The sequence below is a fragment of the Anas acuta genome, chromosome 4 (genome assembly GCF_963932015.1).
Source record: "Anas acuta chromosome 4, bAnaAcu1.1, whole genome shotgun sequence".
NCBI classification, from domain to species: domain Eukaryota; kingdom Metazoa; phylum Chordata; class Aves; order Anseriformes; family Anatidae; genus Anas; species Anas acuta.
The window spans coordinates 27,192,677-27,211,517 of NC_088982.1; the positions used below are offsets into that span (position 1 = coordinate 27,192,677).

Here is an 18,841-nt window from a genome sequence, read left to right on the forward strand (position 1 = left end):
TCAGTTAACAAGCAAAGCGTTTTACAAAGTGCGTTATAGTACCAGTTATTAGTAATAGTAATTATTATCAATGTGGGTAAAGCCCTTCCTAATTGAGGCTTTGAGTGTCAGCTCTGCAAAGACACCCACTCCGGCTCTTGCTGATGTGCCGTAATGCTCGGGGCGAATAACTGGTCCTTTGTTCGCCACCACTTGTAGTGGTTACAACAATGCTCTTTTTTGGTACAAAGCGCTGTTGTTTCCTCCTTAGGGAGAGAGTGAATTTTCCAAATACAGTCCTGTTAACTCTTGGCAACAACTGAAGAATCAGAAGCTCTCAGCTGTTGTGTTTTACTCTTTTGTCCTGACCTGAGCAAGAGCAACGAACATAAGAGAAAAAAAAAAAATAAAATCACCATTCCAGCTATGTACTCGAGCACATGAAGTTCCAGTACTTGTTCTGGCGACTTGCCTTACCAGATCCGCGGATACTCCAACTCTTTCACACATCCATGCGATTTCAGTGTCCCGTGTCTTGTGTAACATCTCAAAAGTGAAGTTACTGGTTAAGCCAACTTTTTGTTTTGCAATGAATTTGTATAAAGCCTGGCACTAGCCGCTAAACAAGGGGATGGAGAAGAATTTACCAGGCAGATAAGCTTTTAAAGCACTTGACAGTCCCTACAAAACTCACCATATGAATGCTCGAGCCTGAGCCCTGTGACTTTTTTTAACAAAGCGCTGTGATTAGGAAACCATTAGATTTTCACACCTACTAACTTCTTCTTAGATAAGTAATCCATTCATTTTAAAAGACTCTTATTTTCTTAAGATATTCCTTTTCCTCCTTGAGACAGCTCCTTCAGAAGAAATCGTTTCAAATTTCTGAAGGCTATCTGTCAAGTTGGAGTATTACAGTATTTTGAATCTCAAGTATATTCACTCTTGGATGATACTAAGTCACAAAAGATAGAAAAAATTAGTCATGGGTTCCTTGTAACGTATCTAAAATGAATGACCCCCTGAAGTAACACAAAAATACATAACTGCTACTTCTCTTTACAAGTAATCTATCTGTTTTGTAGATTGTGCATGTTTAAAAACACACTCAACAGCAAAAAAATTGTTAAAGCATCAGGCTGTCATTTTGCATGTCAGTAAAACAAACAGTTCCAAAGTCCTTGAAAAACAGCGTTACATTGTCATCTCTGAAGGTCTACCCTAGCACATCGATTTTTAAACAAAAATACATTGGATAATGGCAACTAGAATTGCGGTCAAAGCAAAAGGTGGGAAAACAGTATTCAAGAAATTAGATTTACAGAAGGGGGTTATACAGCTAGCCTTAAGCTTTGCCCATTGACAAGATTTTATGTAATGTATCAGGACTTGGCAGGACCATGACTGATTTTAAACTGACTTCTCAATTAGCTGCTAGAAAGATGACATGAGCGTTAGGGAAATGGTAGAAGTAAACCGGGTGACAAAAACCGGGTCCTTGGAGAGATTTCTTTCTACGAGAATGAAGTGTCAAAGATGCAGATATGCTGAACATGGCCCTGCACCTGCAGTTCTAAGCCAAAAAATGGACACTTAGCCAGATGAAATCTTGAAGTATCAGTAAGCATCTCACAGGCAGACTGTACTAGGAAATTTTTGAAAGGAAGGTAAAACGCACCAGTTTGGTGCATGACATTCTTTTTTCCCCCATTGGAAGTCTAAGGGATTTGGGGATAGTGAAGTGGGAAAACTGAATGGATAACTATTCATTTTATAATAGGCAAAACAATCGAGACATTATTTTCTTTAACAAAGGAGACCGATATTCATTTCCTCCCATTGAAGCTCTGTGTTTAGAGAAGGTGCAGTCCATAAACACGTCCTCCCCTATAAAAATGCATTGTACTCTTTGCCTAGAATATACTGAAATATAAATGGGAAGAAGAATGAAACAATTCGCCTTTAGAGTTGTGCTGGAGACCATAAATAAAACTACTGTGAGTTGATGAGGCCAAAATATTTTGCATTGGTATTAATAATGTGCCTAACTGGTGCTCTGTTATTGGTATGTGCTTTGTTAGGGTGGGCTCAGGTAATAGGCAGAGATGAAGGCTGGAAGAAATCTGTGTTAAGAGGCAGAAGAATTTAATGCAGATTGGAAGTTTATTTATTGTATGACGAAAACTATGAATTCAGAAACCTTAAATACACAGTTCCTTGGTGCTATCCCCCCAGCTTATTTCAGGAATCCAGCACTCATAAACCCACCTCCTCTACAGCTTCCTTGCTGGTGCACGCAGCCACCATAAGCAGCCAAACCTATTACTTTACACACCCCTAACTCCATTTACCCCGGGTCCCTCACCTGCTCACAGCACTCCTTTCATAGTCGCTTTCTCTACTAATTTCAGGTATTTTGCATGCCCGTTCCCTACTAATTTCTGACACCTGCAGCGGCAGCTCCGAGCGGCTACGGGAAAACTTGACAGCATGCACAGCAACACCATTTGTCCTGGTTTCTGCCAAGCACACACCACTCACCCGCTAAAGCTGCTATTTCGGTAGCGTCAGCCAGAGGCGAGCACGCGGATTCTTTCTGAAAACACCGGATTTTTGTCCCAAATTCACCTCAGCGCGACGCTGAGCACCAAACTCGCCCTCTCCCTCAGCCACCCGCGGGCGGCGTGCCCGGGGCGGGCGCTGAGGCGGAGGAAGGAGCCGCTCCCGGGGGGACCCGCCCGGGGCTCGCCGCCCAGCCCGGGCTCCATCCCCGCCCCGTCCCCGCCTCCATCGAGGTCGGGGCGGCCCCGAGCCTTCCGCTTCCCGCTGCCACCGCCCCGCCATGGAGGCCGGGCAGGGCCCCGGCGGCGGGGAGGTGGGGGAGCCCCACGAGGTACGGGCGGCCCTCGGCACCCGGCCGGGCTGCGGGGGGGAGGCGGCAGCCCCGGGCTCCCCACACACGGGCATGGGCGGGCGGGGAGCCGCGGCCCGGTGCGGCCCGGTGCTGCCCGGTGCCCTCCCCGCCCGCCGTGCCCTTGAGGCCGGCCCCGGCCCGGCCGTGGCCCCGCTGCCGCTTTGGGGGGGGTGTCACGGCCCCATAAGTGCTGGGGGGGGGGGGGGGGGGTCACGGGCACATAAACCTGGCCTTGGGGACCCCAGCGGGCCTTCCCTGGGGAAAAGGAGCCGGCTGAGTGTGTGCACGCACTAAATACATCCCTCTCCCTCCTCTCATTTATTCCATAAGCATTTTTTAACGTTATATTTCATGTAAACAACAAGCTGTTGGTTCCTTAACTATAACCCCATCCAAACACAGGCGCTACGAGGCCTGGAAGTTACAGCATGCTTTTAACCGACAAATCCTAAACCTGCCTTTTTCTCTTTCTTTTTTTTTTTTTTAAATCGATCTCCCCGATAAAAGAATGTGGCACCTAAGCCTTACGTGCCGACGGAGGAGGAACGCAGGCTCCTCAAGGAGTGCGCTGACGAGAGCGCCCGGTACAGAGGTAAGCTGGGTTTGCTGGCGTCTTGCTTTGCCTTCCTCCTGCTCTGTGTACTGCCGGCTGAGGCCTCGAGGAAGGAAGGCCCAGGTGCAGCTCTCCTGGCAGCTCATTCAGAAGCTGTCTGTGGCCTAAAACTGCATCCCAGTGAGTGCCGATCTACGTAGGACTCACGTTTATTTATTGCAAGTTTGTAGGGCAGGAGCTGTGCAAAAAGTGCAACGTGTTTTGTAAGGTTTATCCTTTATAACAAGACCCCTTCACATTTTAAATTAACACATTTATTAAAAATTGGGAAATAGTTATAATTAACCTAGTAGTTAATAGTTATAATTAACCTAGTCCCACGTTTGTTTATGTATCTTTTTTGTTTGTCACTTATATGCTTTCAATTTTTGTTATCTTTAGAATGCAAAAATAAAATACTTTAGGGTAGAGTTATTGTTTTCTGTCTTTGTGGAGGCTTGCAAAAAACTAATCACTTAGCTCAACTTTTGAGAAAATTTCTGTCTGTGAACACCAGGTATTTGGGCTTTTTTTTGGTCAATAAAAGGTAAGATTAGCAAACATGATTCTGCAATCAGTAATTTTTGTACTACAACTAAGCGTACAAGAATAGTAAACTTGCATTATTTTCACAAAATACTGTCAAAATTTAATCAAAATACCACAGTAAATTCTCTGTTTTTCATAAAATGTTGATCGACTGAAAATTGATTTATATTACTTTTTAACTTTGTGTTTGTAGTCCAGAGGTTCAAGACATACCTGTATTATATACACCTGATTAAGAGCTTTGAACAAGCCTTCTGAAGTGATTGGTCTCCACTGTTGTACCAGGCTCTAGTAGATTAGTCCTAGTGCTGGTAGGTGGTTTAGTAGAGACTGGGACAGAAGAATTTAGCACCTGGTTTGCTGAACTTAGCACATTGGCACTCTGCTTTCTCCTGGCAGCTAGTTGTTTCAGTGGCAACTTCGAAGCCATTACAATTCTGAATTAACAGTTCAAAGTTCTACTTCAGCTGAGACATTCTTTATTACTTTGGCATTCTCCTCTTCCACTTTTATTCAAATGGTTAGAAGCCTTCTGCTTGTTTGGTAAAATCCAGCTGTTTTAGACGTGAAGAGAGCCACGTTCGTTAGCAGTAAGATGGTTGTCGTGGCTTATTGATAACCTTTCTCATGGAGTGCACAAGGGAAGTTGTTTGTCCCTCTTTGTGTGTTTTGCTCTGAGTTCTTGACTGGTAAGGAAGCTTACTGCCCTGTTCATCTTTTTGCAGAGACTGAAGAAGCAACATGTAGGTACTGTTTAGAAGCCCCAAATTAGTTTCTTGAGTAGTCTCACTTCAGGGAAACACGTTGGTAATTGGATTCTTCTTCAAGAGTTGTGTACTGTACTGTTACCTCACTAGGAGAGCCCAAAGCCCTTTGCTGTTTCCTGGGTCTCCTGTCTTTGTTTCACTGTTCTGCATCATACATGCCTACATGGTTGTATTAGCTGTGATCAATATGTGGGTTTTGAACACTCCTTTGCATAGGCTGCCTGTGTGACTGCCTTGACATCATTGCTTCTTACTGTATCAATTCTTGTTATTCGTAGGTATTATTGTAATTTTATGTATTTTCAAGTTGGAGTCAATTTTTACCAGTTCTTACAAACCCTCTGTGTTGCAATAGTTCGTTGCTAACTTCTCTTTCAGAAAAGCTTGCTAGTCATCTCTTATTTCAGTTTAATAAACATTAATAATACCAGTAAAATGTATAATTGTGTTATCAGATAATATAAATTCTAATACAGAAATCACATTACAATCTACCATTTTATCCTTTGCACTTTTAATCTCATCAACAAAATCACACACTTGGTATGACTTTTTCCCTCAGAAAACCATTTTGAATGGAACACATTACATTCCCACCCTTAATGACTTGCTACTGATGTACCAGCCTTCCAGTATTTTTCCTAGGATTTATTTTGTTCCCAAAGCAAAGTACTTTTTGCCCATACCAGTGAAAAGCAGCAATGTCTCTGATCTATTAAGCTACTTTTATTTATTTTGTACGCTTGCATAGTGATTCTTGTGTTCGACTCCAATTTTCATGTACCTATTGCTGTTTTAATTTCTAGTTACCATTTTGTGTCATTTATAGGTGCACTTAGTAGCATTTGTTGCCATTACAGTGCATAATCTATCTTTGATGTCCAGAACATTTGTGCTAGGTGTATAAGTCATTTCTAACCTCTGTAATTACTGTAATCTTGCTTGTGAGCCATGGAACCAATACTTTTTCTTAAAAGTGACATCCAGTCATATTTACCCTAAAACACTAGTTGGACTCCTAATCTAGTTTAGATAGATAGTGTTGTAAAAATTCTTAGAAATACTATTTATCTTGAAATAGGAACTTAATTAGCAGATTGTGTGCTTCAAAATGCTATAAACATCTCACACTGTTCACAGTAAAATTCCCCTAGGTAGAGTTAAGGCAAGTCACTGAGCCTTTTTGTAACATCTATATTTTCAGAGCTGCTTAAAGTGTAGTAGTACTGTGACAAGTCTGAGTCCTTAATGTCATCGACTTTGGCATTACCATGTCTGTTATTTCGGTATCACTGTATCTTGTGTTACCTTAGTGGTCTTACAGATAGTTTCGTCTTCCTGACATTGTAATTATCACAGCTTGAAAAAGCATTCCTTTTGTTTTTTTCTATCTCCAAATGATTTCTGCTGTCTGAAATAATTCAATATGATAAAAACTGATAAAAGCAGACTGTAATAGGTTCTGTGTTGTTCACAGACACAGTTCTTCTCTGTGTCTTCAACTTAATTCTTAATAACTGTTCTGTGTTCGTCTTCCCTGCATTCTTGAACCTATCCCCAGCTGTGTAGCTTGATCCGTAAGCTAAAGAAAAACTTGTTCCATTCTTTCATTTGTTGTTGAGTAAACCTGATTACCTAATTTTACATTAGTTTGTTTTGTATCTCTTTAAGAGTTGGAGATATTTAAAAGTTTTCATATTAAAACAAAATCAGGCCTTTTGGTTATCAAAAACTTCTAGAGGCACTGGCCTCTATGTGGCCTTCACTCCTATAGAACTGTGTTTGTTTCTCAGGTTTAAAGCACTGCATCTCGATGCTGTAGCAGTTGTAGATAGCTGTCAACACCTGGAATCTTGTACCTTGATCCCATCTGCCACTGCCTTTTGTATTTTAGGAAGCATGAAGTCCAGTGAGGACAGGATGACACATTAACCAGTATTTCACTATTTATAGGAGGTCTCTAAGCTAGAATTGAGAATGTTTCATAGTTTGTATAATTTGATCATTGTATATGCTTAGATTCTCATACAAATGAACCTAGCAAGACCTAACGACTCTTGTTTTATTGTATGTTTTGTTAAATATTATTGAAAATGTTGAAAATTATATTTTAAGCAACTTTTCTTCTCTACAGCTTTTCCTTTGGCTGCAGCGAGCATGCTTGCTACTACTTTCTTAATCAAAAAAGGTAAAGTATTAAAAATACTTAGTTTAATTTGAATTTGCACAGATTAACTATTTTTTGTTTTTACTAAAGTTACTATACTTTAACACCTAATCTGCTGGTAAATAAGAGAGGTTCCAACTTGTAAGCTATATGACTTGCAGTTCCTGAAACTAAAAGAACAGAACTTCTGGTTAAAATCACATTCTTATTGCTTGCCATATGCAGTATCTCACTGATTATGAACCAATGTATTCTATGTATGATTCTGTGTGATATATTAAAGAGATAATTGTTAGATTTTTATAATGTTATGGGGAATTCCAATATTAAGTTTTCTTGAATTTTCTTTCATTTAAATTTTAAAGAGTCACCTGTTACCCCAATATTATGCAAGAGAACTGTCACTTTGGATTCATAGAACAGTTAATGTTTCTTCAACTTAATTCTTAATAACTTATTATTAATTACTTTGATTCCTCATTTTCAGGTATTCTAAGAGAGACCTCAAGATTTGGCTCTTTTACTAAAGTTGCATGTAAGTAAAAACTGTACATGAATTCAGCTTGCATTTGTGACTTCAGTCCTGGAGTCTGTTGCTCAGATGTGGTCCCAGTGAGACTAGCTGGCTGATTCACTGTGACTTCATTTTATGCTTATATTGGTAAAACTGTGCCTGAGGATGTAGCTATGTGATCTGATTTATCCAGTGAATAAATTTCACCTTTCTGCAGTAGACTCTATCAGTCAGCAACTTTTTCGAAACATTTAACTACAACATCTGATACCAGAAGAATGTATTCAATATCAAGAAGTAGAGCAGTTCATTTACTCATCGTCTTTGAATTTGTGCAACTGATTTGGGATGAGCTTTGTTTGTAGACTTTCTATAGAACTCTAAGATTCAAAATGTTCTTGACAAGTGTAAGGTGAGAATTTAAGATGAAAATATTGCTAACAGGCTTTGTGCAAGCGTATTTTTTCCCCTTTTGTTATGGTCTTCCAGGGATGAATATTTTTCTATGGTAGAATTTAAAGATGAAACAGCATCATCAGAAATAAATTCATGCTTCAGCAAAAGTGTCTGTAGAAATGTAACCTGTTGCTATTAAAGCATCTCTTGAGATTATTATAGCTGAAAAGAAGTAAATAAAAATGCTTCTTTTGACTTAGCTTCTGTATTTTCCTTGGTTGTGTAACCTTGACAGGAGGGAAGAAACAATGACGTTTTCTTCTAGTGCCTGAACTACAAATATTAGCAATTCGTGATGCTTCTATCAGAAACTGATTTTTGACAATGATTGTATTTATTGTTCATAGTATCTGTTTGATATTTCTTCCTGTACTGGCAAGCAAAACTTTTTGACATTGTTTAAAACTTTGTGAGTCTAAATAACATCTTGTAAAGTATTAGAACAGCATACTGCTGCAGTGAAGTCTGCCTGAAGGACTTTGCCAGAGTACACCCACCCCTCCCTTCCTAATTTGAAGGTCATTATTCATGTGTCTCGCTTGTCCCATTCAGGCTATTTTAGTGCCTTTTTTTCCTGGACGTTAGGTGTGTACAATTATAGGAAAACAGCAATTTCTTGTGAATGATTTTGGATTAAGTATAATCAAAAATAAATTAATAAATTAACCTTTTCAATTTAATACATGACAGTAAAACAGGAAGTTGCCATCTTGCCAATCTGCCCAGATGCAGTCAGTTACAGCCAGTTACTGTTACAGTTTACTTCAGTGGGAAGAGGGTAAAACCCATGATTTGTAGTGAAGGAAATGTTGTTTAAGCAGATAAATGAATGAGAGAGGCTAGGGCTGCCATTTGTTTATGGTAAGTTCTGCTTGCCTTTTTGAACAAATAATAGAACAAACCTTTCTAACAAACCTTTCTAAAAAATAACGGAATTACTATTTCCCTGATACCTACACATTTGTAAGTAAGGGCCATGTTCCTTCTGTTTAGAAGAGCTAAATTTTGAAATCAAAGGAGAAAATGAGCAGCTGGACTGGACCAACTATTTTCAAAGTTAAAGTTATTAGACAAAATACTTCTGGCTTCTGTTCAGTGTACACTAGTGGGCATATAGACTTAAAGAACTGTCCATGCAAAGTGTGTTTTGACTGTTTTTCAGTACGTAACTATAAGTGATTTATGTACTTCTTAAATACATCTTAGGGGAATTTGGAGGGAAGGGAGGAGGCATAGCTGCAGTTTAAAAGGCCTGAGTTAAGCAGTTTTCATTTCATTCTCATATTGTTTAGGTCAGATGCAGCTACTGTCTACAGGATCTTCCTGCTAAGTACTGCCAGAGACAGTTTACAGGTCCAAATCATGTCTCAGAGTTTAACTGTACATTCCTCCTGCAGTGACATCTGGTCAAAGGAAGCAGTTGTGTTGTTTTTTCTTTCCCTTTATGAGTTCTGAAAGAAGAGCACATCAAATTCCAGACACTGCTAGTTCATAGTTAGCTGATGATAAACAACGATAAAACAGTTTAAGAACAATCCTGCATTTCTGGTGTCACTGATCTGAGCGTATCAAAGCTGTGTCTGTTGATCATAGTCTGCTAATGGTGCGTGTCTCTTCTGGTTCATAGACTCTGAAGTGTATCCATGCTTGACTGCAGTAATGGTCTTTTATATTTAGCTAATGTAGTTGGGTCAGGTGGGGACTGAAGACATCAAGACATGTGAGGAGCGGCTGAGGTCCCTTGGTTTGCTCAGCCCAGAGCAGAGCAGGCTGAGGGGAGGCCTCATGGCAGCCTGCAGCTCCCTCATGAGGGGAGCGGAAGGGCAGGTGCTGAGCTCTGCTCTCTGGGGACAGCAACAGGACCCGAGGGAATGGCATGGAGCTGGGACAGGGGAGGGTCAGGCTGGGGGTTAGGGAAAGTGTCTGCAGCCAGAGGGTGGTCAGGCACTGGGACAGGCTCCGCAGGGCAGTGGTCATGACATGGAGCCTGATGGAGTTCAAGCAGCGTTTGGACAACGCTCTCAGACACAGGGTCTGACTTTTGGGTGGTCCTTTGTGGAGTCAGGAGTTGGACTCCGATCCTTATGGGTCCCTTCCCACTCAGGATATTCCTTGATTCTGTCTGGTATTAGCCTATAGTGGGACCTGGCCTCCTTTGTCTCTGATTAGCTTCTCCAAAGTCTTGTTGCAGTGAACACAGAAGAAGCAAAGAACAACAATAGCTGATTTACTGTACTAATTTGGAAAATATAAATTGTCTGTCAGTTATGTATTAATAGAAAACAAATATTTTGGCCACTAATTACTTTGGTTAAAACATTTTTCCAAGAGATGTTTCCATGTGTCCCAACTAGAAGGCCTTGAGAGAAAGGGACTTTAACCTTTTGCATAAATTACAAAGAGAATCACCTATGCTGCTTAACTTTATTTTGCTAAATATATAGTTTGAATTCTCGTTGGGTCAGAAAACCTACTGTGATTATTTAGTGTTATGTCCTGTCTAGAAGATCAAGATGTCTTATGCACCATGTGGAAAGCATTTGCCTACAGATTGCAAGGGTTCAAATAGTTCAGTTGTTTGTCCTCAGGCAACCTCTTCAGAAGATACCAAGCCTAGTATTGAAATTTTGTAGACGTCTCTTCATACTGGGAAAGCCTTGTTCTTGGGAAAACCTGTCTGTTCTGATGGATTGAATTCTCAGAATTTTCTACCTTTCTTTATTCCTTACCATTTTGTCATCTTTGATAGTTGCTATTTCTGGATCTTGGGAAAAGCTGATTGGAGTTCTCTTCTTTGGTACCTTTCACTCGTTAATTACTATCTGAAGTCATCTGATACTCAGGTCATGTCTAACTCTAAGTATGTCTCTGTTCAACTCTTGCATTTGTTTTTAGTACCCTTTGTCCGCAAAAGTAGCAAAGAGATGACTACTGATTTTTTTTTATTTCAGATCTAAACTTTTTGTCTCTAATTCAAGGTGCTGTGTAATTTATTGGAAACGACTACTTTAAAGCTATGTTGAATGTTATGACACAACATATCAAACCATCTTTTTTCTTTTAATAAAGTTGCAGGAACGTGTGGATACCTTGCTGGAAAGATATCCTACTTGCCAATCTGTAGCGAGAAATTTAAGAAACTGAAGGACTCCCCAATAGGAGATGTTCTACGACAAGCTCAGAGACATAGTTCGCATTCGTAAGAATTTAATTCTTTTAAATTTAAACCTTCAGATAACCTACACCTTCAGATCTGCACCTTCCCTCCTCTTTCTTCTTCCTCTTTCTGCCACTTTCAGGAAGCTATATCATCTGTATGAATTGGCCAGCTGTGAAACACACATTTTGAATTTGTTACATACAACTGATTACTTTGAGGAATAGAAAAAGAAGCATTTTAATTTAGAAGGAATATATTTTGATAAGTGAGACTTGTTTTCCTGTGGAATTTCCTTACAGGAGTGTGACATCAGAAGTTGCCCTTCTCAGCTGAGAAGTAAACTAAGTTAACTGAAATAAAATAGTGTTACTTTCTGGAAGCTTTTCCCATAGTTTAGTTTGATTGAAGTAGGAAGAGGGTGGAAATGATTTCAGTGTTTATCAAAGGAAAGAGCTCAGTAAACAATATCAGTGCAGGAAGAAGCGTGGTGGTCAGACTTAATGCTGTTTGTTTAAATCCTTTACATCTGTAACAGCATTATGCCGTACATATGAGAAACTCATCAAGTTCTTAAAACTATTTCCTGTTTTGTTCCAGAATGTTTTCTACTTCAAGTGGTGTTTAATTACAAATCACTTCTGGAATATCTCACTTAAACCCTTGATTCAAAACTGGGAGAAGCAGTCTTTGGATAGTGAGTAGATAGTGAGTCTTGCACACCACGGTGTGCTAAGATTTGTTTGATTTTCATGTAGGACTTAATTAATTTTTTATAACTTCTTCAGTTTAGATTTATGACAGTTTTGTCTGCAAGGTTTTTGTAGACAAACTAATTGCAGATGTTCTTCATATGAAATTAAAAGTACAGCTGAACAGAAATTTAAAGTACAAGGTGAATACATACTCTAGTGACACCAAGAGGATGACATTTTTGATAGAGACAGACAAATAACTGTGTAGTGGGTTTGTAGGGCCAGTCTGAGTTGGTAGTGAATACTCAAGAGTATCAAGCATCAGTTTCCACAGTATTTTTGGTGTGGTATTATTTTTTTCTCTGAGAAAACTCATTAATGCTTCTGCTGAAAAAATAAATGAACAACTCAGTAAACTGTTAGTTTTGTTTCCCCAAGACAGTTCTTCATTCTCCTTTTCTTCTGTTGTGTATTATTGGTCAATTATAGCAGCTTGTAATAACACAGGGTTTTAAGTTGCAAATTCTTCCTAAAAGATCTTTAGAACTAACTGTAGTTCACATGCTACCACTAGTTACAAGGACACACCCTGTACTATTTGTGTCTGACGCGTTTTTGCTTTCTGAAGAGTCCCTGGGGGGAGGGATTGTCATTTTTATGTTGTAAAGTGCAAAACACTTTCTCTTTTGTCTTCTGTTTTAGAGATTTTCGGGTATGATTTAATTTTCTGGGAGGAAGGAAAAGGTGTTGAGAAAGGGGCTATGTAGATCTCAGCAATGTTAAAGAAATCTTTCTTTTTTTAAGACAGTAACTCATGTTGTTGGAAACTAAATTAAACCACTTACCAGAGTATTGTCTGCAGCTGCACACAATGTTACTCTTATAGTTTCATTTTAACTTGTTAACAGTTCTGTATTTAATATTTAATTTTATTATTTTTCAGCCGTTCCAGCCGGAAATCTGAATTTTCAGATACACCTTCTCAGTCATTTACTGAACCTTCTTCTCCAAGAGCTGGATTCCCACTTTCTTCTACATATTCAGATGATTATAGCTCAACAGACAGAGGCCTCTCTAGCTACGAACCAGTTCCATTCAGTGCTTCCCTGAATGAATCTTCGCCTACAGGAATCACTGATTATGCTGTGCAAGGTGTGATATGTCTTAGCATTTAGCAATTGGTAGTTCAGTAACTCTTAGCTGTCTCTTAGATAGTTCTCTCATTAAACTTAATTTACGTGTGGGATAATAGTGTTTTTGAATGAAACACCTAGAAGTTCCCAGAATTGTTTCAGGGACAGAAGGTAAATCCATGTGTAATTTTCTAACTTTAATCTAAATGCAGGTGTTTGTTTTTTTTCTTAGTAGTTCTAATTGCAAGTAAATTAATGTACAAGGTTTAATCTGTTATGAAACTCAGCCTGCAGACAACTCACCCTGGCTTGAAGTTTCTTTTTTGATTTAAATTAAAGTGAATATGCCAACCATTTCACTGCACCTGATAAGAAAGGCTAGCAGATAAATGGTAGAGACTATGGTTTAGGTTATTTCATTTTCAACAGTTTTGATGCTTTAACTGTATACTACTATAATTCGGTGACATTAAAATATTTTTTATAATGTGACAAACATTTAAATCTTCTGAGAACTGAGTGCATATTGTGTTCTCTCACACAACAGCTGACTTTTCCATGGAGAAGTAAAATGGTTTTAAAGTACTGGTTTGTGCAGCTGTTCCTCTCCTTCCAATATGAACTTTGTCCTCGGCTATTGCTGGGGGCAGGGAAAACACTACTCTGAATCTCTGAGGTACACAAAGGAAGAAGCTACTGTCCATTGTAGAGTTACATATTTTGAATCGGTTTGTGTTTTAAATTCCTCGATGGAAAATGTTTTATTTCATGCAAAAAAAAAGCCCTCTCATGCAACTCACTTTTAGTTATATAAAAGTTTTTGGATGTAGATGTGTCGAGGGAATTGTAATAACGCTCCATTACAAATATTGACAGTTTATAAAGCCGTAAGTATAAAGCCGTAAGTATAAAGCCATAACCAAGATTCTGCATTATAAATGTAGATAAAATGTTTATTAAGTGACCTGTGATGGATGTAGTCCTAATAAGATTCACTCACATTTCTCTTCAGAAACTATAAATATATCAAATGTATGACTAGCATTAATTTTACATAAAGTGACCAGAACTGTTTTATCCATCAGGGACCACATGACCGTTAGGCTTTCCACTAGATGAAATGACACAAACAAGTTAACTGCTGGTCTGCTAAAACAGACAAAACAAAAAAGATGAAATGAATGAATGAAGGACCACATACATACTCAGTTGCATTTTGAATTGCAGCTGTCACCCTCCTTTTCATTTGGGATTGAGCTGTAATTAACTGACATTCTAGAATAGGCTGTAGCCAGGTTTAGTTGATTGTCATTTCTAGTATTTTGGTGTTTGTTTTGTTTTCAGAACCTGCTCCACTTCCAGAAGAAGGTCGTAAAAAAAAAACTGTCACATATGAAGAATTAAGGAATAAACACAGAGAAACGTACGAAGTAATGGTACCACCAAAGGCAGAAACTCCAATCAGGTTGCCACAGGAAAAACCAGCTAAGGAAGGTAATGTGCTGATTCACAGCAATACATGGTATATTCAAGCAGTAGTAGTAATTTTAAAAATAGTTACAAACCCAAAGCTTAATTCTGCCTATCCTTTAAGCAACATTGTTACAGTATCTGCAAGTATCTGATAAGTGATGTAATCTATTGTTACATATTTTAAATTAATTTTATTTTCAAAAACATTGATCTTCCAGCAGCAGATTGTAAGTCCTCTTCTCTGTCCATATTGCTTTGGGACAGACTCAGACAATCTCATAGCTTCTTTTTTAAAAATACATTGTGCAACATATTTCAACAAAGAATTTTCTGAGCTCAGAGCTTTAGTGAAGAGTTTTAGCTATGGAAGGGGGGTGTATGTTTTAGATAGCATTGTTCTATCAAAATAGAGCACATAGTTGATGGTTTTGAAGTCGGGGGCATTTATGAATTGTTTCATGTGGAATTAGCGCATTTCTATAGCAGCATTGTTTGTAGAGGTTCATTATTCTACATTAAAACTCAAAGGAAGGAAACGGTATTTGGCAGCAATATTGAGATTTGTTTTCACAGTGAGAAACAAAACTTTACACAGCAGAAGAATGCAGTGCCCTGAAGGATAAGACTTCATTCAGTCAATACTCTCACTTGATCATTTTTTTTGAAAAGGAGACACCAGCAGCAATTTATGATTACTTGTTCCAGAACGGTGTCAGTGTGACATCTGAGAAAATGATGTCAGCAGGAGGAATGTCAGTTGTAATTGTTTCATTTCGTATGCAGTGTCCAGTCATCTCAATCACAACGCAATGAGACTTGTAGGAACAGATGATGTTTCCTGTTAGGCATACACAGTTGTAATAAATATACACATACATATATATGTAGATATATGCTAAAAGGTCTGAAATAATAAGAGTAAACTTTGGAACAGTGTTGCTTAGGAAGGTAAATCTATTACACCTTTGTGTAATACTCTTTCCAGATCATTAGTCTTTAGACAAATCCACATGGTCTTGAAATTAGAATTACAAACAATGATTGGGTAGTGATATAAATGTTGTTAAGAGAATGTCTTTTTCTGTTATTACATGACTTTGTCAAATGAAACATTAAGAAATTATAGACCTGTCCTTTCAGATTCTAAGTTCAGCCAGCTGCCTTACACAATCATTGATTTACACTGTTTCTTTTCAAGATAGTTCTACACATATAGAAAGCCACTAGAAACATCACTTGAAAGCCATAAGCAGAAAACTTAAGTAGCATTCTGCAAACCTTGCCATATTCCGTGGCAAATCTCATGGCTAAGAAATGAGAATGCATTCATTATTTTATTTTTAGTTATTTGAGTTGTTATAAAATGTTAATCCACAATATTGCCTTCTCTGTTACATTTCTGTGTTCTGGTTGATGGGTGTAGTCAGGCTTTGAGACTAGAACTACACGCAGCAGCACGAGATTTGTAAATAAACTTTCAAGAGTACCTGTTTGTTAGAGAAAGGAGTAAGAAGGGAGTACAAAAAATTCAGAAATGTTTTATAAGCAGAGGTGTGTTATAACCTACTGATATCATGGGCTGAAATCTGATTCAGCGTCTTATGTCATATTTGACACGTTAATTGTTTGCACGTCCTGAACCATCACCCCTTTGCTCATTATCTTTTCTCCTTATTGTAGGAACCAGACTAGCAAATAGGAGACTGGTTTCTGTCCTCTGATACAAGCACAGAAGGGAAAACTAACCATGTAGGAAGCAGACCCTAGCTTCCATCTGCTGGTGCTTTTTCCTGTTGTTGTAACAGTATGAATTTGTGTAGCTGCATAGCGAACTGGACTGGACCATTTTTCAGGGAATGAGCATGACTTGCTAAGCTGCCATGATTAATAAAAATGGCAATCAGCTCATAGGTTGAGTCAGCTTCTCATTGTGCCTCATCTGCAATATCAATCTGCTCCTCTTGTCCAGAGGAGCTGTGGATGCCCCATCCCTGGCAGTGCTCAAGGCCAGGCTGGATGGGGCTTTGGGCAGCCTGGGCTGCTGGGAGGTGTCCCTGCCCATGGCAGGGGTTTGGAACCAGGTGGGCTTTAAGGTCTCTTCCAACCCAAAACCATTTTTAAATTATGCAAGACAGATCTGAATAAAGTCTTTAAGACCAGTACCCTGTTTTTTCTTCTCTGACTCACTTCTGTACTAAAGGAAGCTGCCAAATAATAATGGCTGAGTAGTTTCCTAGTAGGGATTACTGATTTTTGTTTGTCTTTGTGTTTTTAGCTATCCTGAATCCATCCAATTGTGCACGTAACTACATTATGTAGCCATGTATTTATTGTAACATTCCTTGCCCGTTTCCTCCAATTGTCTTTGTTTCACCCACATGTTGTGTTTGTTTCAAAGTAATTACAAATTCTGTAGGGCAGAAACTTGCGCAGAAGGACCTTGGGCTGAGTATTAATTCATTAAAGAATAATGAATAACAGGCTTTCTTCTCCCCATTTATTCAAAACTACTTTAAATTAGATGCTTATTGTACTGTGACTGATGCTGTCCCCACTTATTACTTTTAATTGCAACGTACCCTAGTTTTTGGCACTGTATAACTTTGGGAATTAGATTTAATAACATGACTACTGTTTCTTTCTTTTCTTTAGTTAAAGTAAATAAATATGGAGATACCTGGGATGAGTAAGAACCGAATGAAGAACTGAAGAAAAATATCTCCTGTCAGCCAACTTGAACTTCATCTATATCAGTCACGAATACTGGCACCTTTGATGTGTTCTGTCAGGCACAGTTACTAATAAATGAGGAAATCTTGACTTGCCAGAATATTTAAAAATAAGTATTTAGGCTGAAGATTCTTTTTTATTTTGCATAAATGACAAGCCAGGGTATTGCGAGGTGTCATGATTGTAAACCATTAGTGCTATTGTTTAAGAATGAAAAAGCTAACTAGCAATAACTAATATAAATGTACAAGAAGGGGTGAAATGTGTGTAAATAAAAGCAATTATATGTATTGGGAAGGGAAAGATAACACAATCTTCCAAAACTTTGAAGATTTACATTAAAAGTTACCTGTAGAAATAACCTCTTACTTTTTGTCTGAAAGTATGCTGGAAACCTCAGAATGTTATCATACTTAGTAATGGTTGGAATAACACTGAATTATTAGGAGAAAAAGGGTAGAGGAATCCAGCCGAATACAGGAGTAACCATACAGAACAGGACTTTTCTTTTTCAAAGCTTTCTCCGGGTGGCAGTTGTGGTTTTAGACTGGTCTTCTGACTTGCCCACACTGGGTCTCTTAGGATAGTCAATGCAGAATTCAATGATTGAATGAAACTGCATATATTTAAAATAGCTCTAATTTAAATGCAGGAGGCTAAACTGGACAAACTGTTAAAAGTTTGATACCTTGACTTATTTTTTGTGCATTGTCCTTCTTCTCCATTTGTGCATGGCAAAAACAAAACAGAAAAAAACACTTGAGACTGTTCACAAAGAAAAGATCCTGATAATGGAGTATTGCACTGTTATTACCTGTAAGAACTGAGCTACATTGGCAAAACTACTGAAAAATATTTCCTAATGTTTGCATCCCCTGCTCTGTCTCAAAACACTATTGTTTTTTTTCTGTCCATTAGATACTCATTTTCAGCTGTGCTGTTTAATCTCACAGCATTGTGTTTGTTTTGACTCTTAGGCTATAGGTGAGCATAAACCATGATTAAGTTAATAGCATAAAAAGCATTGCTGGCATTTTGTTGGAGATGAAAAATAGCCTACCAAGAAGAAAGTTCTTGACTGTATTGATTTAGTGGACTAGCAGCACAGAGCAGCATGAACAGGAAGATAATTTTAGGTAGGTAAAGAACAATCAGCTGAAATGGGAGGGAGAAAATGACTAAAAGATGAGAGAATGCTTTAAGAGACAAGTACTATTTATAATCATCAAAACAGGAAGATTGCTATCAGATAAACAGAGAGAGAGAGAGAGGATTGTGCTAATCGGATAAGCTTGAAGTTGTATCAGAAATTTAACTTAGAGAGAATGCTTTTTTTGCCCGTGATGACACCATGATGAGAACTTTGAAAATAAAGGAAGCTTACTAGAGTTACGTTACTCTATATTTCTTAGTGCACCATTCCAAAGCTGACTGGATTATCATGAAAAAATAAAGTTTCCTGGTAGTGAGTTACCCAAGTAACAGGAGGCAGGAGATTTAGGTGATTAAAATAGAGCAGATTAGAAGAAATGATTTTTCTGTTGAAAGAATGAAAATTTTGGACAAATAAAAAGTCCCCAAGCTGTTGATACAAAAATGGGATCTCAAAGACTCTTGCCTCAAATTAATATTTCAAGTGGACCAATAGGACATTTACATAAACTGTATTAGTTTTTATTTTTCCTTAGTGAAGAAAACAAAGGGCATATATAATA

The 18,841-nt window shown here is 38.4% G+C and overlaps 1 protein-coding gene across 1 annotated transcript; it reads left to right on the forward strand.

Moving 5' to 3' along the window:
- The first annotated feature begins 2,718 nt into the window (after window positions 1-2,718).
- On the forward strand, window positions 2,719-17,487 carry OCIAD1 (OCIA domain containing 1). Its single transcript, XM_068680306.1, has 8 exons — window positions 2,719-2,872; window positions 3,401-3,485; window positions 6,936-6,989; window positions 7,456-7,503; window positions 11,008-11,137; window positions 12,734-12,942; window positions 14,268-14,417; window positions 17,049-17,487. The coding sequence occupies exons 1-8, from the start codon at window positions 2,822-2,824 to the stop codon at window positions 17,084-17,086; spliced, it is 765 nt and encodes a 254-aa protein (XP_068536407.1). The 5' UTR covers window positions 2,719-2,821; the 3' UTR covers window positions 17,087-17,487.
- Window positions 17,488-18,841: the final 1,354 nt, after the last annotated feature.